At 38.1% G+C, this 25,427-nt stretch overlaps 1 protein-coding gene and 1 long non-coding RNA gene across 4 annotated transcripts; one reads left to right on the top strand and one right to left on the bottom strand.

Moving 5' to 3' along the window:
• On the top strand, positions 1 to 23,657 carry LOC135071725 (ATP-dependent 6-phosphofructokinase). Of its 3 annotated transcripts, none has more exons than XM_063965508.1 (15): positions 1 to 85; positions 202 to 510; positions 704 to 908; positions 997 to 1,151; positions 4,804 to 4,912; positions 5,549 to 5,737; positions 6,186 to 6,329; positions 6,751 to 6,885; positions 7,744 to 7,907; positions 8,426 to 8,567; positions 10,128 to 10,310; positions 10,582 to 10,651; positions 16,632 to 16,856; positions 20,992 to 21,193; positions 21,830 to 23,657. In XM_063965508.1, the coding sequence occupies exons 2-15, from the start codon at positions 230 to 232 to the stop codon at positions 21,969 to 21,971; spliced, it is 2,346 nt and encodes a 781-aa protein (XP_063821578.1). In that variant the 5' UTR covers positions 1 to 85; positions 202 to 229; the 3' UTR covers positions 21,972 to 23,657. The 3 variants fall into 3 exon arrangements, with proteins under 3 accessions (XP_063821578.1, XP_063821586.1, XP_063821595.1); XM_063965516.1 differs by lacking the exon at positions 4,804 to 4,912 and adding an exon at positions 2,543 to 2,651; XM_063965525.1 differs by lacking the exon at positions 4,804 to 4,912 and adding an exon at positions 2,319 to 2,427.
• Positions 1,647 to 17,215, bottom strand: LOC135071744 (uncharacterized). The gene is made up of 2 exons (XR_010257317.1): positions 17,143 to 17,215; positions 1,647 to 2,033 (listed from the first exon to the last, which is right to left on the bottom strand). It is a non-coding gene; the product is annotated as an uncharacterized LOC135071744 (long non-coding RNA).
• Positions 23,658 to 25,427: the final 1,770 nt, after the last annotated feature.

Here is a 25,427-nt window from a genome sequence, read left to right as displayed (position 1 = left end):
CTTTTCTGTCATTGCTGTCATTGAAAGGTCACCTTGGTAAAGTTCAAGACAAATTCAAATTTGTAAGATTTCGAAAATTATTTTGGTACGTACAATACGTTAGGCTTTAAAAATGAGATAAATGTTTCTTCATCTCATTTCCTATACATTCGTGCAGTAGAATATTGTCTGGCACTAGTAAATACATAATTATATTTAAAGGTGTTGCGGTAATTTTGAACCCTCAAACATGGATCCTAGTACTCAGAGGTTTATTGAGCGTGGATCGCATAAAGGAAAAGGTTTAGCTGTCTTTACCAGCGGAGGTGACTCCCAGGGTATGAATGCAGCAGTCAGATCTGTAGTGCGAATGGGAATTTACCTGGGATGCAAAGTCTACTTCATTCGTGAAGGTTACCAGGGTATGGTAGATGGCGGAGACAATATTGAAGAAGCCAACTGGTCATCTGTAAGCTCTATCATCCACAAAGGTGGTACAATAATTGGCTCGGCACGTTGTATGGATTTCATGTATGTATTTTTATTGATGTTATGATGAAACTTTAATTATTTTATGTAACTTGATGAAACAGTGTATCATTCTGTTCTTTCTTTCTTTCTAATGGTTTTATTAGTTAATAATTTTTTCTCAATAAATATTTTTTTAAATGCATACTAACTAAAATATTCTTCAATATTTTTTAATTAATTGTCTTATTTTCAGCACTAAAGAGGGTCGCTTGAAAGCAGCCTACAATCTTGTGACTAGAGGTATCACCAATTTAGTAGTGATTGGTGGTGATGGTTCTCTAACTGGAGCCAACTTGTTCCGTGAGGAGTGGTCAACCTTGTTGGATGATTTACTTGAAAACAATAAAATTACTAAAGATCAGAGGGAGAAGTACAAGTTTTTGCACATAGCTGGAATGGTAAATAAATAATATACTTTTGAAAATATAAGCTTGTTTATGAAGTTTCTCATGCATTTACAAAATGTTTATTAATTTTAAATTACAGGTAGGCTCCATTGACAATGATTTTTGTGGTACGGACATGACAATAGGCACGGACTCCGCCTTGCACCGTATCATTGAGGCTATTGATGCCATTGTAAGCACAGCTTATTCCCATCAGAGGACATTTATTATGGAGGTCATGGGTAGACACTGTGGGTAAGTTTCAATTAGGGAAATTAATTTGACACAATTATATCACAATATTAACTTCTTATGGTATCCTTCCGTTTGGCCAAATTACTTTTCGCCAAATTTCACTTCGCAAACAACTTATCGCCAAAATTTCACTTCCCAAATGAACTTTTAGCAACTGTACTTTTCGCAACTAATTCACTTGGTCAAATTATCATTTGGCCAAATTTTACTTGGCAAATGTTTATTTAGCAAATGTTTTATGTTGCCAAATATTATATCCCAAATAATTTGTTTGGTCAAATTGACACTTCACATACTTACCCACCGTTACCCACAAATCAAAGCATAAGGCACATGATCATGGTTTTCACAATAATTTTATGTAAAACATTGCAGAAAATAGTATGGTTGCAAAAAGTAGGTATTGCAGAAAATAGTAGGTTAGGTTAGGTTAGAACAGTGACCCTTAATGCGCGAAGGTGAGCGAAGCGTGCCGCGGCAGCGGCCGCCGAGCGCTAGAATCACCTCTATTGTTAATGAATCATTTGGAAATTTCGATACAAAGAATGAAATAAGGAAATTAATGTAGAACAAATTTTATATTAACTCCCCACTAAACAAAATAATAACCACAAGCTAATTTGTATACCATTCTATGCACCAATCAAAATAATTTATAAATAGTTTATCGTGAAATATTTTTGCCTAATGAAACGTTTGGCAAACCATACTTTGCCAAACAATAATTTGCTAAACAATAATATGCCAAAAAAAACATTTGCGAATTAAAAGTTTGCAATAAGTTGCTTTGCCAAATGAGAATTTGCCAAATAAAAATTTGCGAAACGTTGTTTGCGATGTGATAATTTGGGAAACGTTTTTTGGCCAAACATTAGTAATCCACTTCTTATATGTATATTTCAAACATGATTTTGTTACTTTAAAATATACTGCCTCTGGTGGTATTTGAACCCATTGCTTTTATTTGTACTATTTATGTATAGTAAATTAACTTTAAATACTGAAATTATGCACAAATGTTTTACATATGTTTTGTTTTTTGTTTCATGAAAGGTGTTTTTTGACATTTTTAAGGCTATAGTTAGTTGCAGTTGATGAGTTGAAATAAACTAACTAAAGTTTGATACTGTAATAATGCTGGAATGTAATGACAGTTTGTTGGTTTAGATATCTCGCTGTGGTCACGGCTTTGGCATCTGAAGCGGATTTTGTCTTTATACCTGAAGCACCCCCTTCAGTTGACTGGCAAATTAAACTCTGTGATAAGTTAGAACAGGCAAGCTACATTTCATAAGCACCTTGCCCTTCTCATGAGTCAGTTGTTATGGATTGCTGAGTTATTGTATAGCCTGAAATCACTGTTCTCTTTCCTTACTCAAATATCATTTTAGTTTTCTTGCAGTATACACCTCCCTTTGTACGGATGCTACTTATAGTTTCATTTGCGAAGACCCAGCGCCCCTCAATTGGGAACATAAATTGTGTGCAAAAATAATAGAGGCAAGGACTTTATTTTGTTCATAATATGGGAGCAGGATTCACTTTTGTCATTTCACTTCTTTGGATTGGATTTTTCATTGATACTACTACTGTGCCTTAAAATCAGGGTTCGAAAATATCCGATATTTATGATATATATCCGATATATATCGGATATATATCATAAATATCCGATATTTATGATATTTATCAGATATGTATCTGATATATATCATAAGGATATTTTCGAACCCTAGGTTCGAAAATATCCGATATATATCCGATATTTATGATATATATCCGATATACAGGGTGGCCAAAACAGTGAGGTCTAAAAGAAAAATTTAGATTCCTTACATCAAGGTGTACCTAAATCACCCCTATGTATATTATACGATTGTGCTTAGTTTAGGAGATATAGTTAATTTTGTGATATTTTAAAATTTTATGACCTAGTAGGCTTCAAACATTTTTATCTTTTTTTTGGGTTGACTTTTTTCAGATTTCTTTTTTTCGACAGATTTGTTATGAATTGCAGATGTTTGAAAAAAATAATCACCTTTCTATCTTTGATTCAAGATACAAAAGTTTTGCTAGAAACATTAAAATTATGCTTTTATCAGAACACTATCAAATTTTCAACTTAAAAGTTTAAGTAAAAAAAAGAACTTCCATAGGTCCAACACCATTTTAAAAACTGCGCCGTTTCCTGAACATTCATAATAATACAAAAAAAGATCTACTTAATAGGCCACTATTTCCTATAATCGGTCCACTAAAGTGGTAAGTCGGAGATTCCGTTACATGTTTTTGTTTACATTACGTAGAACAGATTTAGAGCAGTAACTGGACAGAACTTGTTTTTATTCTCAACGAGGAAGCTCTTGCCCTTCATCACACCTGGTGGAAACTGATGATTATGCTGAAGGTGGAAGGGAACTTCAACTACAAAGGAACTATGGCTTCCTACCTTCAAATTCCGGAACACATTGTTATTTTAAGTAAGTTTTGATGAACATAAACCAAATATTCCTCCTTCTTCTTCTCACTGTAGTAGGTATTTCAAGGGTAATAGTAAAATGTAACAACTGCCTCTGTCTTCAAGTGGTAAGAGGTAAGCTTCAGAGGTCCCGGGTTTGATTGTGTGTGGCCAGTGGAGGTGAAATTTTCTGCTCGGTTTGGTTGGTGGTAGGGTTTGATCTAAGTCTGCCTGGCTAGCAACTCTATTTTCCTAAGTCTGTCACTATAACAATAATGTTAAAAGCATTACTGTATTCCGGCATTTGGAGGTAGGAAGCCATAGTTCCTCTGTAGTTGAAGTTCCCTTCCACCTTCAGCCTAATCATCAGTTTCCACCAGGTGTGATGAAGGGCAAGAGCTTCCTCGTTGAGAATAAAAACATGTTCTGTCTAGTTACTGCTTTAATTCTGTTCTACGTAATGTAAACTTAGAGGATTCCCAATATTAATTCACTCTAAGAAAGTCAAAAACATGTAACGGAATCTCCGACTTACCACTTTAGTGGACCGATTATAGGAAATAGTGGCCTATTAAGTAGATCTTTTTTTGTATTATTATGAATGTTCAGGAAACGGCGCAGTTTTTAAAATGGTTTTGGACCTATGGAAGTTCTTTTTTTTACTTAAACTTTTAAGTTGAAAATTTGATAGTGTTCTGATAAAAGCATAATTTTAATGTTTCTAGCAAAACTTTTGTATCTTGAATCAAAGATAGAAAGGTGATTATTTTTTTCAAACATCTGCAATTCATAACAAATCTGTCGAAAAAAAGAAATCTGAAAAAAGTCAACCCAAAAAAAAGATAAAAATGTTTAAAGCCTACTAGGTCATAAAATTTTAAAATATCACAAAATTAACTATATCTCCTAAACTAAGCACAATCGTATAATATACATGGGGGTGATTTAGGTACACCTTGATGTAAGGAATCTAAATTTTTCTTTTAGACCTCACTGTTTTGGCCACCCTGTATATCGGATATATATCATAATATCAGATATATATCCGATATATATCGGATATATATCATAAGGATATTTTCGAACCCTGCTTAAAATTGTACATGTCAAAATTGTTGCATCAAAATTCTTCATTGTCACCTTGTGATTTGGGCTCATGCATGTCTCATTAGCACCGGGAACTGCTTGTTGCAGTTATCTGGCATTGGTAGCCGCTCTGGCGAGCGAGGCGGACCAAGTGTTCATTCCTGAGGACCCTGTTCCCAATAATTGGGTTGAAAAGCTTTGCAAACGATTACAACAGGTATGAAAGCTTAATTGAGTGGCACTGTAATGTAACACACAATCTTGTACTAACTTAAAAACTAAATGAAGTGTCACTTAACTAATAACAAGCTGGTCACATGCTCTGGTGAGATCATTTAACAAAAAATCTTATTCAATTGCTGAATATTCTGTTGTCATCTCAATCAGTGTTTTCACATTGAAACAATTGAGATGCTGGCACTGATGCCTACAAGAAATATGATTGCTTTGATTGTGTGTTGGTTCTGCTATTTATTTCTGCTAATATACTTATCTTATAATTTAAAATATAATGCAGGTCATACTAAACAATTTCGAAACTCCAGTAAAGCTCATAGGGAACATTATGCCTTTGCACTTTGGACTTCTGCTTTGGTGGTCTCATGGTAAACAAACTGATCTTTCGTTGAACTTATTCATTTATATCTTTCATATTTCTTTTATTATATTAATTGACAGTGTTTTATCATATTACTTGAATGAACTCTTAAAAAACATTGAACTTGCATGAGGTGATGGTTTGTACTATTCTCAGTTTTTTGCAAAAAGTGTGTTGCAGTTATTGTAATGATAGTTTAGATTTGTTAGGAAAACTTTGGCAAGATATAATGTAATGTGAACTGTTTGGGTTTAGGAAAGGAAATCAGGCCAACGATTGAACATTATCATCGTGGCTGAGGGTGCGATCGACCGCGAAGGTAAGCCGATCACCGCCGAGCTGGTGAAAAAGGTGGTGGTGGAAAAACTTCAGCAAGACACCCGCATCACCGTCCTGGGTCACGTGCAGCGCGGAGGCTCGCCATCTGCCTTCGACAGGATCTTGGTAAGATCCCAAATAGTTACTCATTCAATTGATTGATAAATTGGTATGAATGATATTACAGTACAGTGTTGTTCACCTTGAAAATAATCACGCTAAATTAGCAATTTAAACAGTTAAGAAATCTATGTGTATTATTCTAATATAAAGTAGTAATAAACAATATCAATTTAAAGTTCAATAAACCGATTGATAAAAGATAAAACTGTAACGCGGGGGACTTTAAATCTATTTTTGTATTATTTTAATATAAAATGTCAATATAAAGTCGACAGGCGATAAATCCTCTTTTGCAAGATGGGATTGCCCTATAATGCCCTATGAAAAGTTAACTAAATGTCCTTCAAACAATTTACATAGGAATTTAGAACAAAGGCAATTAGAAACACACTTCTAAATTACGCGTAACGAATATGCGTTTAACAAATTTATGTTATAAACAATAATGTAGGGTTGCCGCATGGGAGCTGAGGCAGTAATGGCGCTAATGGAAGCTACTCCTACGACGCCGGCGTGTGTGGTGACCCTGGATGGTAACCAAGCCGTGCGTCTGCCCCTTATGGAGTGCGTGCGAAGGACCAAAGCCGTTGCTCAGGTATCAATATTATTTTAAACATATAATGCCCAATCTTTTTATCAAAATTGTAGCAAGTTAGGTATCTCTTAGCTTAGTACGAGGGGCTAACGGGACTATTAGTAATTTGTGCAATAGAAATTACTAATATAAAAAAAAATCGATCTATTTTACTTGTGATCTATCAAGGACACATACAATACAAATGAAATCATAATTAATATGTTCTTCAACATAGAAACTGTTGCCTAATCCCGTTGGCCCCCACCTACTGACATCGCGAAAAATGTACTGTATTCACTAGTGCGCGACGACGCCATTGAAATCTTTCCATTAACCCCTACTGGCGGACATAGGGATGAAATGAGCTACTTGTCCTTCAGTGGTGGATTAATGGTGGAAGTTCTCTGTGAAATAGCCAATTTTATTATTATATTTTTAGGCCATGGCTGACAAGAACTGGGATCTGGCAGTGCAACTGCGCGGACGCAGCTTCGCTCGCAACCTTGAGACCTACAAGATGCTGACCCGCCTGAAGCCGCCCAAGGAAGCGTTCGACCAATCTGGAAAGCCCGCTGTAAGATTCTATGATAGGACTGAAGGGTGTAAGACATTGTTGAAATTAATATTATTTGTTGTCAAAGTCCAGCTACAGACATTATCTAATCATCGTCAGGGAAGCAATTGTTATTTAATCACGAAGAATATTGCGATTGTGTGACGTCTAAAATCAGCATGAAAACTCATATGGTTTTGTATTGAGTTATTCGTCATCTCGCACCTCTAAAAATGCGAGTTGGCACGCCTCCTGTGTTTACGTTTTATATTCGCTTTCATACTTGGGATCACATGCAATTTTGCTGCCATGTTGCTGACCAATATTACCGATACATAAATAATTATACTTATCATTTGACCTGAAACTTTACAAGTGTCATCAGTACGTTGCTCACGCGAACAGCGTGCAACGACTCTGATTTACTCCGACTTTATAGTTATAGCAAAACTGCCAGATGGCATCAATATAATAGGTCAATGTAGCGTTCATTACTCCTGTTCTTTGACAGTTTCTCTCAGTTCAGAGGGTAGTTAATTAGTATCTGGAGTTGATGAACTGTGTCTGATGTATTCACACGGTCTAATTTACTGTAAACCATTGGTTCCCAAAGTGGGGGGCGCGCCAAGACCTTTAAAGGGGGGCGCGGGCCATCTGTAAGAAACCTGCGACCGCTGAGAGAATGCATTCCAGACTGCTCGATACGACCAATAAATAATCTTGATTGAAGGAGGGGGCGCGGAATTTTTTGTACGGTCGAAAGGGGGCGCGTGTAAAATAAGTTTGGGAACCAATGCTGTAAACTGTTAGCTATCCTAACATATAATACGCACACTCTTTTAAAATCTTACCTAAAATGTCCTACTTTGTTCTTTCTAGGAGGGTTACACGCTAGCGGTGATGCACGTGGGCGCTCCCGCTTGCGGTATGAACGCGGCCGTGCGCTCCTTTGTGCGCAACTGCATCTATCGCGGAGACACCGTGCTCGGTATCCACGACGGTATCGAGGGACTGATCAGCGGAAACATCGTCAAGATGGACTGGTAAAGATCGCCATTGTTTTACATTTGTGTGTTAAGTTTTGAGAAGAAGCAGAAAACTAGGAGTTAGCTGCTTTTTCCCATGTGATACTCTTAGGCAGCGGTTCCACCGGAGATGTGCGAGGATGCGTAGCGAGGGATGTGTTTGTAAAGAGCCAATAGAGTCACTTCATTTACCGAGGCGAGGTAAATGAAGCGATTCTATTGGTTCTTTTTTCTGGTGGAAACGTAGCCTTACATGGCCAAAACGGCTGACCTACTTAGTTCGTTAAAAAGGGTAAATGAAATGAAAAAACAAATTACCGTATTTGAAATACACTGTCCTTAAACACAGACAAAGTAGTGAAGGCTACAAAAAATATTTCGACTTGGTTGTGAAATTAAAAGTTATTTTTATCTTGTTTATACAGTTAGTATAACAATGACTATACATTTTTGTTGCAATATCGCACTTATTACAACGACAGAAGATACCACAATATTGAAAATATTTGGTTATTTAAATTGCGATCTTCAAACAGGTCTGATGTGACCGGCTGGGTAGCCCAAGGAGGCGCCTTCCTCGGCACCAAGCGCACCCTGCCTGGCGATAAGAAGGCCGACATTGCTGCCCGCATCAAGCAGTTTAATATTCAAGGGCTGCTGCTCATTGGTGGATTTGAGGTAAGGTTGTCTGTCTCATTTTGACAAGCTGGATGAATCAGTAGAAATTGGAAATCTCACTTAAAATTAGATTTGACAAATGTCAACCATTATGTGTAATATGCAATCACACATAATTTTATTGATACGCCTCTCTGTTCGCACAATAGCCCAATCAGAGGGCTAAGTGCGGAAAAGTAAAACTCTCTCTTTCCGTTCTCGTCTATGATTCGTGCCTGTACTCTACGGAAATTTTATAAAAAATGTATAAACCGAAATTACGTATCAGTATCCGCAACGCCAACACTATTTTACCTTTCAATCAACTATAACTTTTCAGGCAGTTTGGTGCCAATATGATTCGGTTACATTTCTTTGCAAAATTACGTGTATCTAACGGCAAACTATTTATCAAAATTCTAAAAGCGTCTTATACAGTGTGAGTCACGTTAAAGTGTACATATGAAAATAGATGAAACAAAACCTATTTTTATCGACAAAAAAGAGGTCAAAAATTTTTTGAGATTTTTTTTAAATTTTTTGTAGATTTTTTTTCTTCCAATTACTGATTGTAAAGAAAACGTAATAACTTTTAAACTAAGCGGTATATCCTGATAAAATAAAAACTGTAATAATGCTAAATAACAGGCGATACTAAAAAAATACATAAAATACACAAAAAATGCCAACAAATAATAAAAAATGATACTTTTTGAAAAAAATCTGCTTTTAAATTCGTGTTTTTTTGGTTATTAGATAAATTTCTCCAAAAAATGCCCCTATAACCGGTAGTTTTTATTACTTTGTATTATTCTCTATCGTATTACCTTCGTAAAACCAAAAATCTCATGTCTCTATCCCTATCACAACGTTTGCAATGATCGTTTGAACTAAGCCTCTCCGGGCGCGCCACTCAAAGCTTCGTTAACAATGAAACTGATAATGGCTCTTGATTTGTAATTTTGATAAAGACAAGTTAGATTTCAAATAAAAACAAAAGATTTCGAAGTATAATAAGCATTTTAGTTAAAATTAAAATTTTCTCTACCTGTAGCGGACAATTATGTTGTGGCAGGGCTTAGTTCAAACGATCATAGCAAATGTTGTGATAGGGATAGAGACATGCGATTTTTGGTATTACAAAGATAATACGATAGAAAATAATACAAAATTATAAAAACCACCTGTTATAGGGGCATTTTTTGGAGAAATTTATCAAATAACCAAAAAAACACGAATTTAAAAGCAGATTTTTTTCAAAAAGTATCATTTTTTATTATTTGTTGGCATTTTTTGTGTATTTTATGTATTTTTTTAGTATCGCCTGTTATTTAGCATTATTACAGTTTTTATTTTATCAGGATATACCGCTTAGTTTAAAAGTTATTACGTTTTCTTTACAATCAGTAATTGGAAGAAAAAAAATCTACAAAAAATTAAAAAAAAATCTCAAAAAATTTTTGACCTCTTTTTTGTCGATAAAAATAGGTCTAGTTTCATCTATTTTCATATGTACACTTTAACGTGACTCACACTGTATAAGTTTCATTTCACATCGTTCCTTTCTAAATATTGGTTTAGGCGTACCAAGCGGGCCTAGAGCTGTACGAGTCCCGCGCCCAGTTCCCGGAGTTCTGTATCCCGCTCGTGGTCATCCCGTCCACCATCAGCAACAACGTGCCCGGGACAGACTTCTCTCTCGGCGCCGATACAGCTCTCAACGAGATCACCGAGATCTGCGACCGCATCCGTCAGTCTGCTCAGGTATTACAAACTCCTATGTCAAAACGATGTTTTTCTTTTGTTTTTTTAATTAGATGTGGAACTTGATACTGGCTGTATGTGAAAACCATATGAAGCCATAATGAAAGAAGATTATATTAGGTTTGTGACATTGTGACTTCATCGTTTATTGGTGTCAACTGACCGAATTATCTTCTGGCAATCATTTACTGTAGAATTATTGTAAAAAGTGTTAATATCCTTATAATGTGTTCAACTCCATGATATTTACTATTGTTTCATTTCTGTTTAGGGTACTAAACGCCGTGTGTTCGTCATTGAAACCATGGGCGGATACTGCGGTTATTTGGCTACTTTGGCAGGTAAGATTTAATCATCGATATCAATCTCTTTAAAGAGTTTTAGACACCATTTTAAACGAGGGAGAGAGAGAAAGCAACAGACAAGCTTGTATGGACAACTTTACGGTTACTCTACTAAAACCGGCACTTATTGTTCTGCCTCAATTCCCTTTTATTTTTCAAGAACAAAAACACTGAAAGGACGAGTAAAAAGAAAAACAATTATGTAAAGGTTCGGCCAAACCAACGCGATCACACGCGATCATCCGGCGTGCAGCGATGGCGACCAGACTTAAATGCATTGATCGCCGTCGCTGCAACCCGGCTGATCGCGTGTGATCGCGTTAGTTTGACCGAACTTTTATTGGATACTGCAACGGGGCGTCTTAGCTAGCTCAGTCTGACACCCCGCTGTTTAGTACTAAGTCCCAGTTCGCCTTCTGCGATGAGGGATGTGTACCTATCCAGGATGCCTACAGGGATATTGACCAAGGAAACGCACAATCAATAACACAATGACACTTTGTATTTCTAGTTCCACAATGGTTCCTTATTCTAACTTCACTGACTCTAAATTTATTATTACTACGAGCAAGTACTTTACAGGTTATTCAACAATTATAAATCAATGGTAATGAGAGGTATAGCGACGCGCCCGGTTCGCGTCCCGAAACTAGTTTACGTATCCGCGAGAGGGGCGGCGCCCTGTGCGAGGTTTAGCGAGTATTAGTGGATACTTATAACTAGGGGGGTAGGACGTGTTTTCATACGCTACGACCAGAGACCTAAGTCGTCGGGGAGCTGAAACCGTTAGGGAAAGGCGTCGGACCTACGTGGCGAGGGGGTATGAAGTTTAGGATGGGTGGCAGCAGGATTGCTACCGCGGGTTCGGGATGAGTATCGCATGCACTACTCGGTAGGGATGAGAATAGGTAGCTATCAACGATAGAACGTTTCAACAGCAACACGAAGCTTTATGGCTCCGCGGAGGTAAACGAGGTATCGAGTCAAGCCAAGTTAGTGGGAACAGTGTGGGTAGCAATTCGCTAGGGACTCTGTGCAATGCAACCGAGGGAACAATAGACGCGCGCGCGAACGTCTGGTTGTTGCAATGGCTCCCGAGCGAATGCTAGGCGCCCGCGGTCGCCGCCGTCTCTTATATTAGCTCGGTCCGTGCGGCGTGCGGCCGCGCAGCCGTAGGGTTGTCAAAATCTCTGCGCTCGGTGCTAGGGCTGTCGATGCGTCGCGGGGCGCGTCACATCCTCCCTTGTTTTGGAGATTTTTACCTGGAAAAATCACAAGTCTGGTACATAAAGGTTCTTCAAGAACAACTAAAAGTCACGTCAATAATAAGTTATTTTTGGGTAACTTCATAACGAGTGAAAATTAAAATGTAAAACATGACTGAACTTGTACTTAATCGTTAGCCCAATAATAACTCTTTATTTAAAACATGACAGTACATTTATTTACTTATAATAATATTAGATAACTTGGTCTTGAAACAATGTTATTAAGGTACCCTTAATTTTTTTTTGCTTACAATGAACTAATCAAACGCTAATTATAGCTAACTTCGTTTTGAAACAATGTTATTAAGATACCTTTAATTTTTTTTGCTTACAATGAACTAATTAAACGTTAATTTTTGCTAATTTAGTTTTGAAACAATGTTATTAAGATACCTTTAATTTTTTTGCTTACAATGAACTAATTAGGCGCTAATTTTAGCTAACTTAGTTTTGAAACAATGTTGTAAGATACCTTTGACCTTTTGTTTACAATTAACCAATGAACTAATTAAACGAGTTGTTTACTTTGTTATTACGAGTATTCAATTTTTACTTGAAATATTTATTTAATACAAAAATAGTATGCATGGCACTTGTTATTATTATTTCTAGTTTACTAGTTTAATTATTTAAATTAGCATATTCAGAATAGGCATCTGATTAATGTTAATAATTTTTACAATTATTAAAGTTATACAAGACAATGGCAGTTAAGGGGTTAAGTTTTAGTTACAATAAACAATATTCCTAATGTAAATGGAATGCAGCCTGGCGCGGCGCGCAAACATTAGGCAGGTAAAATCTAGTCATGAGTCATGAGTCATCTAGTAAGCGAGTGCTGTTGATCGCCCGTGGCGTATAGAAAAAATGCGTTTCACTGATAATATGCAAATGAGTTCGCTCGGTGAATCGTTCTTACAATGTTTGTTTACTATTTAAAAGTTATCGAGGAACTGGTAGTACTATTGGCGCGTAACAAACCGGTTTGTTATTTATGTGAGTTTAGCTTGCGAGTTACGAGTAAATAACAATACGATTTGCTTCAATAGTTATTTAACGAGATTAAATAGAACAATTGAACGATTTAAACTATACAGGGTTACTATCTAATGATAATTAATACTTATAGGTTATTGATATGTGATATTTAACGAGATTAAATTCAAGAACTGAATGATCTAGACTATACAGGGTTGCTATGTAATGTTAATTAATACTTATAGGTTATTGGTATATGATATTTTAACGAGATTAAATTCAAGAACTGAATGATCTAGAATATACAGGGTTACTATGTAATGTTAATTAATACTTATATATTATTGACTTGTTTTTAAATACTGAGAAAGTTACTTAAACGAGAACTGACGAGACATTTACTATGTACTTTTTATCTATCTATTGGAAACCTAACTTAGGTATAAAGTTAAGCTACGAGTAATTAACGTTACTGGCCTTGTTCAGCTGGTTCTGGGTTTGGCCGCGCCTCTTCTTTCTCCCCGGCCGCCTCCTGGTCTGGTCCTCAGCTCGGGTCGGCTCTTCTCCAGGGCCGGACTCGCGCCAGTCCAGGTCTTGTGGGTAGTCGACGGTGTCGACATCGAGGATTTCGGTCCAGTCTGTGGACCGGTTTGATGATCTGGGTAGTGATCTACTTGGGTCTGTAGACACTGCGTTCCAGGGTTTGCGTGCGTTGCTAACTTGGCAGATTTTGCAGTTCTTGACGTACGTTGACACATCTCTGTACATACCGGGCCAATAATATCTCTGTGATATTTTGTTCAGTGTTTTTGCTGTTCCTAGATGGCCTGCGGTTGGTGTATCGTGGTTTTCTTTCAGAATCTGTTTTTTTTCATTGTTGTTTATGCATAATTTCCAGTCTGGTGATGTTTCTGTTCTTGGTCCGTATGCGTGATTTATTATTTTCTTGTATAATCTGTTGTTTGACATTTTATAGTCCTTGTTTCCGGTTTTTTGTATTTCTTGAATTTTCTTTTGGATCCAGTCTTCTTTTGTTTCTTGTTTTAAGCGTGTTACGTGTTTATTTATTACTTCTTGACATTTAGGGTTCCGTGAATAGTCTTTTTTCTTGATTGGTTTTTCGTGTGCGAGTTTAATCTTGTGTTTTTTCTTACTTGTCGGTGTTTCGGCCATTTCGTATGTAGGTACGATGTTGGCTTTTGTAGTTTTTCTTGACGTTGTTCCCACTTGTTCCCCTTGCTTGGTACTATCTTTAGGCCATTCTATTTTGGCTCCTATTCTGTTCAATATGTCCATGCCGATCAGTATAGTCGTGATTTGTGGATGATATAACACTTGGTGGTTAATTGTTTTTCCTTTTATATTAATTTGCAAGTCTAGTGCTTCTTTAATTCGAGTTGTGTGCCCATCTGTCATGCTAGCTGTTATGCTTACTGTTTTCGGTTTCAGATTTCTTTTTACGAATTTCTTGTATACTTGGTCGTTGATGTATGATCTTGTGGCGCCGGTGTCTACGAGTGCATGATATTTTTCGCCTAGTATCGATACATCTACGAAGGGACGGTTATCTTTAAGTTGCGGATTTGTGTTCATTGTCATGGACTGTGTGTACTCACTTGTTTTCTTACAACACTGTTTACTCATTTTGCCGATCTTGCCACAACCGTTACAAAATAGTATTTTCTTACTTCTGCAATCTTTCATAGAGTGTCCTTGTTTTCCACAGCTCCAGCAGCAAGTATTTGTGTTGTAATTGTGTATGTATGATGCCGTCTCCTTGTGTCCTTGATTTGTGCTTGTTTCGTGGTAGTTATTTCGTGGTTCTCGTTCTGTGAAGCTAGTTTGACGTTCTGCTGTGACATTTTCATAGTCGTTTGCCAGTTGTATTAATTTGCTTACCGAGTCTGCTTCTGATTTCTTGATATAGTACTTGTATTTTGCGTTCATGTTTTCGTAGATTCTAGTTATTTCTTCCTCTTTTGACATTTTTGCGTATCTGCGCATGAGTGTTTGTATTTCAATAAGGTAGTCTGTGAATTTTTGGCGGTGATGTTGCCTATAATTCACTATTTTAGCTAACAGGTCACTGTCACGGCTCACAAATGTCAACTTGAAGAGTTCTATGAATTCGTTCCATGTAGTAAACGAGTTTTTATTGTTTCTATACCACAGCACAGCTTTACCTTTCAGGAATCTGGGTAGCACTTTGAGCACTTTATCTGGCTTGACCTCGCCCGATGACATTAGTTCGTCCAGTTGCTCTAAAAACTCCACTGGGTCGTTGCATGTGTCAAAGCTTAGGTTCCATCTGGATGTTATGTTTTCGGTCTGATCCATGGTGTACGGCATGTTTGGTGCTTGGTGCATCTCTGTGTCTTCAAAATCGGTTTCTGACTCACTGTTTTCGGCGGATTTACTGGCGGACCGGATTGGTTGATGGGACTGCTTGGTTCTGAGTACTTCTGTGAGGTTCTGTCTTAGTTCTTGTACGGTTCTGTTCTCCGTTTTTATGTTTCTTCTTTTGCACTCGTTCTCAAGTTCTGTCTTCTTGAGTTTGTATATCCAAGATGTCGGTTCTGACATGTGTGATTATCAATTTGGTGCGAAGTTTTGCTTTCCTTTTGGTCTTTCGCTTCTCTAGCGCTCTGGTGATCCCTGTAGGTTCCGTGGGTTATTCAGTTGGGCGCCATTGCAACGGGGCGTCTTAGCTAGCTCAGTCTGACACCCCGCTGTTTAGTACTAAGTCCCAGTTCGCCTTCTGCGATGAGGGATGTTTACCTATCCAGGATGCCTACAGGGATATTGACCAAGGAAACGCACAATCAATAACACAATGACACTTTGTATTTCTAGTTCCACAATGGTTCCTTATTCTAACTTCACTGACTCTAAATTTATTATTACTACGAGCAAGTACTTTACAGGTTATTCAACAATTATAAATCAATGGTAATGAGAGGTATAGCGACACGCCCGGTTCGCGTCCCGAAACTAGTTTACGTATCCGCGAGAGGGGCGGCGCCCTGTGCGAGGTTTAGCGAGTATTAGTGGATACTTATAACTAGGGGGGTAGGACGTGTTTTCATACGCTACGACCAGAGACCTAAGTCGTCGGGGAGCTGAAACCGTTAGGGAAAGGCGTCGGACCTACGTGGCGAGGGGGTATGAAGTTTAGGATGGGTGGCAGCAGGATTGCTACCGCGGGTTCGGGATGAGTATCGCATGCACTACTCGGTAGGGATGAGAATAGGTAGCTATCAACGATAGAACGTTTCAACAGCAACACGAAGCTTTATGGCTCCGCGGAGGTAAACGAGGTATCGAGTCAAGCCAAGTTAGTGGGAACAGTGTGGGTAGCAATTCGCTAGGGACTCTGTGCAATGCAACCGAGGGAACAATAGACGCGCGCGCGAACGTCTGGTTGTTGCAATGGCTCCCGAGCGAATGCTAGGCGCCCGCGGTCGCCGCCGTCTCTTATATTAGCTCGGTCCGTGCGGCGTGCGGCCGCGCAGCCGTAGGGTTGTCAAAATCTCTGCGCTCGGTGCTAGGGCTGTCGATGCGTCGCGGGGCGCGTCACAATACTATTCACTTATTATTTCTTACTATCTTTATATCCTATTGTTAATAATTATCTGCCACCAAACCAGGTGCGACAACCACGACCACTCTGGCAAGAGTGTTGCGACCAAGAAGAAGAAGTTAATTATCTAACTCAAAAACGTGTCATCCAGGTTTGGCCGGCGGCGCCGACGCAGCCTACATCTACGAGGAGAAGTTCTCCATCAAGGATCTCCAGCAGGACGTGTACCACATGGCGTCCAAGATGACGGGCGGCATCCAGCGCGGCCTCATCCTGCGCAACGAGAAGGCCAACGATAACTACAACACCGAGTTCATTTACCGCCTGTACTCTGAGGAAGGGAAGGGACTGTTTACCGCCAGGATGAATGTGCTTGGTAAGGCGTTTTGCATATTTATGTATTTAATTGGTGTTATTTATTGGTCTAGGATGAAAATGAAGTAATGTATGAACTCTTATCTATTAAATGTAGTGTAGTTAAATGTAGTCCAGGGTTTCAAGCGATTACGTGGCGACTTAATTACCTGATGAGAATGATTGTATACCCAATCAAGGCTTATTTGCGCTCACCAATGAGGGTTTTCGCGATTGAAAAATCCGCCAGATGGCAATACGTAGACGCGAGGTCCAAATGCTGCATGATTGGTTACTTTTGACATGACATTGACAGATATGTCAAAATCCACCAATCATGCAGCATTTGGACCTCGCGTCTACGTATTGCTATCTGGCGGATTTTTCAATCGCGAAAACCCTCATTGGCGCCACTGTGGAGTAAGGTTACTCGCTGGTGGCGTAAACAGTGGTGTCAACTGGTGACCGAAGCGGTCGCGGTAGGAGGATTATCACATTTGCACTCACCAGTAGGCCTAAGATGCGCGCATCGACAATGACATGATATGATAAGACAATTTTCGATCACGTAGATAATTTTATCATTTTCCCTAACATGGGACCATCGATAGAAAAGTCTATCGACCGCTATCGCGTGATAACCCAATTGTTGCCATATTAAGAAAAATTTGCGTTATTATGTTGGCCAACCTTGAAATATTTTAGCTCATTCGTTCAATCTCGTTCATTTCTGCTATTAATTCGGCTGAAAAACATATCTTAAAGCAGTGAGAACGTCATTAAAAAAAAGTTATGTCAATTTTGTTGACATTACATGACTGCTTGATTGTATTTGTTTCTGTTTTTAAAATTGTATTTTTATATTTCCAGTCTTATTTTTAATATTTCTAAAGTACGGAAAATATCAAACGAAGAGATAACCAAGTTAAAGAAAAACAATGAAGAATTCCTAATCATACCGATAGTATTAAAGAATGAAGTCTTCAAAATTAACAGAATAACCGAACTCCACTACCTATCCCATAATGCGAGGTTTACAGTAAATTCAACGTACATGAAGCAGTCAGAAAGTTTATTGAGATTTGAGAAATAAAGTTACACTCATAAGTAGCAAAGTAAGTACCTAAAGTCTAAAATATTAGCTATACTCCGCACATCTTGATTTTCATAAGTAATAGCACCTGATAAAAGGAAAAATATCTTTATTCCTACAAATAAGCTTTCACCTTCTTTCCTATATTTATTTCACATAGTTCTTTCACTGTGTAATAATATTGATGATCAACATTTTGTATGTAAACTTAAAATACAAATAGGATTAAGTAAATGTTTGTATTTATGAACTGTTTATGTAATTGTAATAATTGTGTTTAAATAATATTCTTTCTTTTTTCAGACAGTGGATGAAGAAGTGTGGGATTATGGGTGATTATTTCATTCTAAAGCAGACATAAGCAAGTCTCGCTCACTGTCATGAAAATTCACAATAACAATCAGCAAAAAACTTCAAGGATACTGGCTAGTCTAACCAATTCATGGAATTCTGTTAGTGTTTGAAATTATCAATAGCTATTGTAAAACAAAAGTTTTCCAAATAAAGATTTTGTAAATAATGGTTGAATTATTTTGAAATTACACTGCAATAATGAATTTATTGCCTGGTTGGTAGCGACCTGTGTGATGTTGTCGGTCCACCTTGTGGGTGGATGTCCCACGCTGCGTATTCCAGTACCCGGCCTCCACTCCAGAACCTTGCTGCCCCATCGGGCAACATGGAAAGCATTACAGCAGTGGACGTCCTATGGCTGAGATGATGATGAATGAATTTATTATAATGGAATAAATTGTACAAGATTATCATCCTGTCACATTAAAGCCCTTTAAAAAGTCCAAACGGAGGAATTAGATTTATAGTAATGTGGAATGTATGTATGGTATCACCGTCAAGTTATAAAATTAGTAAAATTCATTTATTCTCATTGTTATTATAGCAATTTTTTATTGATTACATATCCCACCCAATGCTAATTTCTGACAATGACCTTGCCACTGTTTGAAAATAATGTAGACATAAGAAGCTCGGTCACCACATTCCGCCCCATTTTCAATAATTTTTACAAGATTATGTACAGATGACAGTAGGTACTTAAATCAAGCTAAACACTATGGGGTATCTCACGTCATTTGCAACTTAATATTTGTCTGATGTACCTACTGTTGTTGACTGCCTACCTAAGTAGGTAAGTAAGTAATGGTTATTTTACAAGGTAGGTAATGTAATAATTAAATGTGGGTGGGACTGTGGGAGCACTTAGATTTTGCAGTTAATGATTATAAACTGTCGCAAGATTCGCCTCACATCCATTGCAATAATTACAAAATGCTGCTTTTGATAAACTCTTGAACTAAAACTCAATCTCCACCTAGAAGTAAAAGTATCACAAAGGTGCTAGATTCCTTTCTTTGAATTTTTCTAGCCTCAAATTAATCGTAAAATGTCATTTACCATTGTAAATGATAAATAAATAAAGTTAAAGTAGCTTGCAAAAAAGTTAATCTCCTATCGTCTTGCTATCGTGGGCAAGGATCGAGGACGATAAAAACACCACATCCTATCCTATCGTGATGTCAAAATATGATATAGTTAGCGCTTCATGTTAGGGCTTGCCAGGTTTATCACAAAAAAAAAACAAATCTATCACTATCACATTTTGACAGATGACATGATAATTTTCGGGGTGCCATGTTAGCGCCGGTAGATAAAACGATATAGTGACGTCAAAATCGATATGACGCCGCGATAGCAGTTTATCACGGCGCGCATCTTAGCCCTGCAGGATGGCACCACTGTAAACTAAGTCTGAGTTGCACCACCTTATTTTAACCGTAACAATAGCAATAACCGGTGCTTTTTGTATGGAGTTTGACAGAATTCTGACGTTTGTCAAAGTTAAAGTAAGATGGTGCAACTCAGCCTAAGAGTAGGCGCACACCGTTGATTTTCAACCGACTTCAAAAAAGGAGGAGGTTCTCAATTCGACCCGTATGTTTTTTTTTTTTTTTTTTCTATGTTTGTTACGCGATAACTCCGCCAATTATGAACCGATTTGAACAAATCTTTTTTCGGCGTATAGGTAATACCTCAAGGGTGGTCCCAATTAAATTTAATAATAAAAAAAACAACCCCCAAGGGTGGAAAATTGGGGATGAACTTTTTTATACGCAATATCTCCGCCGATTATAAACCAATTTGAACGATTATTTTTTTGTTGAATAGGTATTATCAAAAGGGTGGTTTCATGCGAATTTGAAGAAAATATTTCACCCCCAAGGGTGGAAAATTGGGGATGAACTTTTTTATACGCAATATCTCCGCCGATTATGAACCAAGTTTTTTTGGTCTCAGTGTACTGCCTACCTTCAGTGGTAACATCAAGGTAATAATTAGTTAACTGAAAAGCAAGAAATAAGTAAAATTTTATAAAAAAAAATAAAACCGACTCCAAAAAACCTACACTAAAACGTAGAAAAATAATTACTAATTACCTACTTATTTATTAGGACGAATTATTAATATTTATGTAGGTATACTATGATTGATACTTTTGGAGTCGGTGCAGGCAAACTTTACATGTTTCATAATCTTGGCACCGACTCCAGAAGTATCAATCATGGTATACCTACATAAATATTAATAATTCGTCCTAATAAATAAGTAGGTAATTAGTAATTATTTTTCTACGTTTTAGTGTAGGTTTTTTGGAGTCGGTTTTATTTTTTTTTATTAGTTGGCCGATAGTTGTGCCCGATTTTAAATTGTATGAAGAATCGGCCAAATCGAATCGGCGTAGTGTGCGCACTCCCATACATGCCCATACTGATCAACTGCCCGACTAAACTATCGGCCGACGAAAAATCAACGGTGTGTGCCTACTCTAAGGGAGCGTGAGCAAGAGTGACTGACAAAACTGTTATGTCACTCACTTCGCTACGTGCGTGCACCTCCATACATCTTCATAGACTTGGTATGAGTGACGAAACAGTCACGCCCACAAAAGTCACCCGTGTTCGCGAGCCCTAAGATATTGATTCTCGCCAGTAGTGCCAACTGTTAAGCATAAAAACTATAATACTGACTAACCCCTATAATTCCACAGGTCACATGCAGCAAGGCGGCTCGCCGACTCCCTTCGACCGCAACATGGGCACCAAGATGGCGGCCAAGTGCCTGCACTGGCTGGTGGAGGCGCTGCAGCGCGGGCCCTCCAACACGCCCGACTCGGCCTGCCTGCTCGGCGTCGTCAAGCGCCAGTACAAGTTCACACCGCTCGAGGACCTCAAGGCGCAGACCAACTTCGCGTGAGCTATAATACTCCTCACCATAGAGATCTAGAGAGGTGCCAACTAAAGCGCTGAGTTCAAAACACAGTGTCGCATTACAAATTAACTCACACAAAGTAATCAAAATAAACACAATACATCGCGAAGAGTGTGTGTCATAGTAACTACATTCAATCAAACCGAAGAGCAATGTCCAAACCCAAGATGTGGGTCAAGTTAAAGAACAGCGGCGTCAGGCGACGCCGCACGATCACGCCACCGCTGACACCTCAACTCACCGCGTCATCGGCGCGTTTTCCTTCAATATTTCATTTTTATTAAACTTTATTTTTTATCTTAATCGATAGGGTCAACTAGGCTTAGCAACTGAGTGTCATGCACACATTACGTTAGTGCGACTATTTGTTCACATACCAGTCATTAAGATACTCCTTTAAGGCCCGATTTGACCTAACTTTTATCCGAGAATAACTCCTGGTATAACTGGCACATTGACAGTTTTCAGTATGGGAAATATGTCAAAATGACAAGTTTATTCTGAGATTAATATTTACTCTTGTTTGGTCCACCCTAATTCTTCTAGATCTGAGATTTTAATTGTTATACCTGCATACATGGTTTATAGCAACATTCAAATATTAATGTTGATTGCAGGCAAAGAATACCGAAGCAGCAATGGTGGATGAAACTCCGCCCCCTGCTGCGTATCCTGGCCAAGCACGACTCTACGTATGAAGAGGAGGGCATGTACATGACCGTCGAGCAGGGCGAGATCGACTCCGAGAGCGTCATATAAACGTTCCATATCAATGAGTAGCTTCAATGTTGTGCTATCACTTATATCACAAATAGCTATAAGAAGACTTCTTCGAAAAATTGCAAGATCGTCTTGTATTGGGCTTGGTTAAGATTAGCAACTCTTTGTTGATATTTGAACGTGTGTGGACATTATACAAAATAAAACCGCGTGCTATTGTGTGTAACTAGCGTCTCGTAAGCTACTTTAACGACATGGAGAATTACTCCAAGTCGTAAAACTTATTACGTACGAGCGATTTGTGACGACTTAATTTTTTTTTTGGTGCTGGTAACCTTTTATTGACCCGGGAGTTCATTAATGTGTGATGTGATTACCACTGGAAATGCGTCTTGCAATTTTAGGAATAAGCCGATATGATAAACACCATCGGTAGTTTGTTTGTATCATCAAAAACATTATGACTAATGAATGTTGCATTTTAGAAAATTTGCATGTAGACGTAGCATTAAATTGACAATGTTTTCGATGTGGAATGTTATTTCGAAGTAGATGAATTTATTTTGAATTAATAAATACTCCATTGAAGCGGAAATATTACTAGTAGGTAAACTATTTGTTGAAAGTAGCAATGGACTAGAATCTAGATAGGTATTGCGTGGTACATTTGTACCTAACTTTACCAAAATATACTCCTACAATCTTAGCGCAATGATGTGTTTGCCATCTTTCAGTAACCACAGACCAATGATTTATTTAATATTTTATTTAAGTTAATTTTCGTAAATAGGAAATGTTTAATAATTGTATGATAAAATTTATGAAACAATAGAAACAAATGGCTGTGGGTTGACATTGTACTTTTTTTATTTATTTTAAACTGATTCTGTAAACGACAATTTATTATCATAGAATCAGTTTATTTATTTTCAACCGACTTCAAAAAAGGAGGAGGTTCTCAATTCGACCCGTATGTTTTTTTTTTTTTTTTTCTATGTTTGTTACGCGATAACTCCGCCAATTATGAACCGATTTGAACAAATCTTTTTTCGGCGTATAGGTAATACCTCAAGGGTGGTCCCATTTAAATTTAATAATAGAAAAAACAACCCCCAAGGGTGGAAAATTGGGGATGAACTTTTTTATACGCAATATCTCCGCCGATTATAAATCAATTTGAACGATTATTTTTTTGTTGCATAGGTATTATCAAAAGGGTGGTTTCATGCGAATTTGAAGAAAATATTTCACCCCCAAGGGTGGAAAATTGGGGATGAACTTTTTTATACGCAATATTTTTAATTTTTAGTTTTTTTTGTGTTCACGCATTTGAAGTCGGTTTTTTTTTTTTTTAAAGTTAATTATTGAGACACATTTTTTGAATAGCCTGTATGTAATATTTCATAGAGATTATATCGGTGTTGCTTGCTGTTCGAATGGTGACAAAAGTAAAAAAATATAATATGTAGCCATAATTGATTTGTCATTTCTTAGAAAGTTTAGATAAATAGATTTTGACTGGATTGTATCTTTTTATAAAATAAGTTTCCTAACAGTATTTTTTTATTAAATTGGTATAATAACGAAATTATAAAGAAATTATTTTAAAAATCGTTAATATGTAAGCGTAAATGATGATTAATATTAAAGTTTGTGAAATTTTATCATCGCTAAATGTATTGGTATTTATTTACACACTATTAAAGTGAATGCACTTTGGCTTTATTATTAGTTTTTTATTGTATGATATCCCCTTATTAACACTTGACGGCTTGTTGGTATATTTGTTCAATTCCTAGTCATATTCAGGAATAACACGTACATTTTCTCCGAAAGGACGTGCCCACAAAATTGAGTTGGTCTTGCACGGATTCCGTACCAAACTTGCTAGAACTACGGCAAAACGTGCGCTGGAGACCCGGTTTATGTTGTAAGATTTCCTGTACATACAAATATTACGTCACTAGCTTTCCGCCGCCCGCGGCTTCGCCCGCGTGGAATTTTGTCTGTCACAGAAAAACGTTATCGAGCGCGTCCCTGTTTCAAAAACCGGGATAAGAACTATCCTATGTCCTTTCCCGGGACTCAAACTATCTCTATGCCAAATTTCATCAAAATCGGTTCAGTGGTTTAGGCGTGAAAGCGAGACAGACAGAGTTACTTTCGCATTTAGAAGTATAGATTGTAAATACAGTGTTTGCCTCAACTCTCGTTGCTCGACCTACACCGCACCGGTTCGCATTGGTTGGTCTATCTATAAAATATGTCGGCGCCGGACACAGATGCTGCAAATTATTATTGATGATTAATAGTACCAATCTTAATATTATGTTATCTGTATAAATCTGTAGAGCAGAAGGTTTGTGATTCCTAAACGTAACACCCGACTGATGCGCAGAAAAAGATAACTGTCAATCAGTTGTGTCATGTCAAGTGTGAGCAGGCGGCTGCGAGGTTATCTTTGAGAGCGTGTTGAGTTTGGTGGAACGTTAAATTGTAGGAAAAGTGATTGTCAACCATCCAAGATATTATCTCCTTGCCCGTTAACCCACGCCAATGGAGATTCCACCCCTAGAGTTCCTTCTGATAGAAAACTAGTGCCTTTATCAGAAGTGGGATTCGAAGGGCACTATTCAAAGGAGATGAATCTTTCAGCATGCACACCTACGCTACGCAACTCATCAAGTTTTACATGGAGGATGCTGGCTCAGACATTGAGAGTTGGTGCAGGTTGACGGAAATTATTGTGATTGACGTAAACTGGAAGGGCCTTTGTGAGTGAGTGAGTTAAGGGGGCCGGGCCAAGGGCGCCCGGGCCGCCCTGTTGCCGTGGTTGAAGGGGCTGTTTACGCCCGGGCCACGCTGATGTAATGTTGGTTTCCTGGTCGCATGGCTGCATGCCTGGATCAGCAGTAGTAGTGGTGCGGTTTGAGGTAAATGGTTGAAGGAGCCTTGGCTTATGCCTTGCGCGTCGGGCCATGTTACCTAAACCCTGGTTTCCTGGTCGCATGGCTGCATGCCTGGATCAGCAGTAGTAGTGGTGCGGTTTGAGGTAAATGGTTGAAGGAGCCTTGGCTTAGGCCTTGCGCGTCGGGCCATGTTACCTAAACCCCGGTTTCCTGGTCGAAGGGGCCTCACGCCCGGGCCAGCTGTAATGTTTTGGTTTCCTGGTCGGGCTTCGCGCCCGGGCCAGCTGTAATGGTTTGGTTTCCTGATCGAGGGTCATCACGCCCTGATCAGCTGTATTTATTGTGATTCTACGATCTGATATTCGCACGCTCTGTAGTCAGGAATGGACGAGCTGTGATAATGAGAAATTGAATGTTTACAGATGGACAAACCCTGGACTCAGCGCACGAGGCCGTGCGATAGTCAGGCTGGCCGTGTCGGCGCCGGACACAGATGCTGCAAATTATTATTGATGATTAATAGTACCAATCTTAATATTATGTTATCTGTATAAATCTGTAGAGCAGAAGGTTTGTGATTCCTAAA

The sequence above is a fragment of the Ostrinia nubilalis genome, chromosome 1 (assembly GCF_963855985.1).
Source record: "Ostrinia nubilalis chromosome 1, ilOstNubi1.1, whole genome shotgun sequence".
Taxonomy (NCBI): Eukaryota; Metazoa; Arthropoda; class Insecta; order Lepidoptera; family Crambidae; genus Ostrinia; species Ostrinia nubilalis.
The sequence above is the reverse complement of the archived record's forward strand: the minus strand, read 5'-3'. Positions and strand labels throughout refer to the sequence as shown.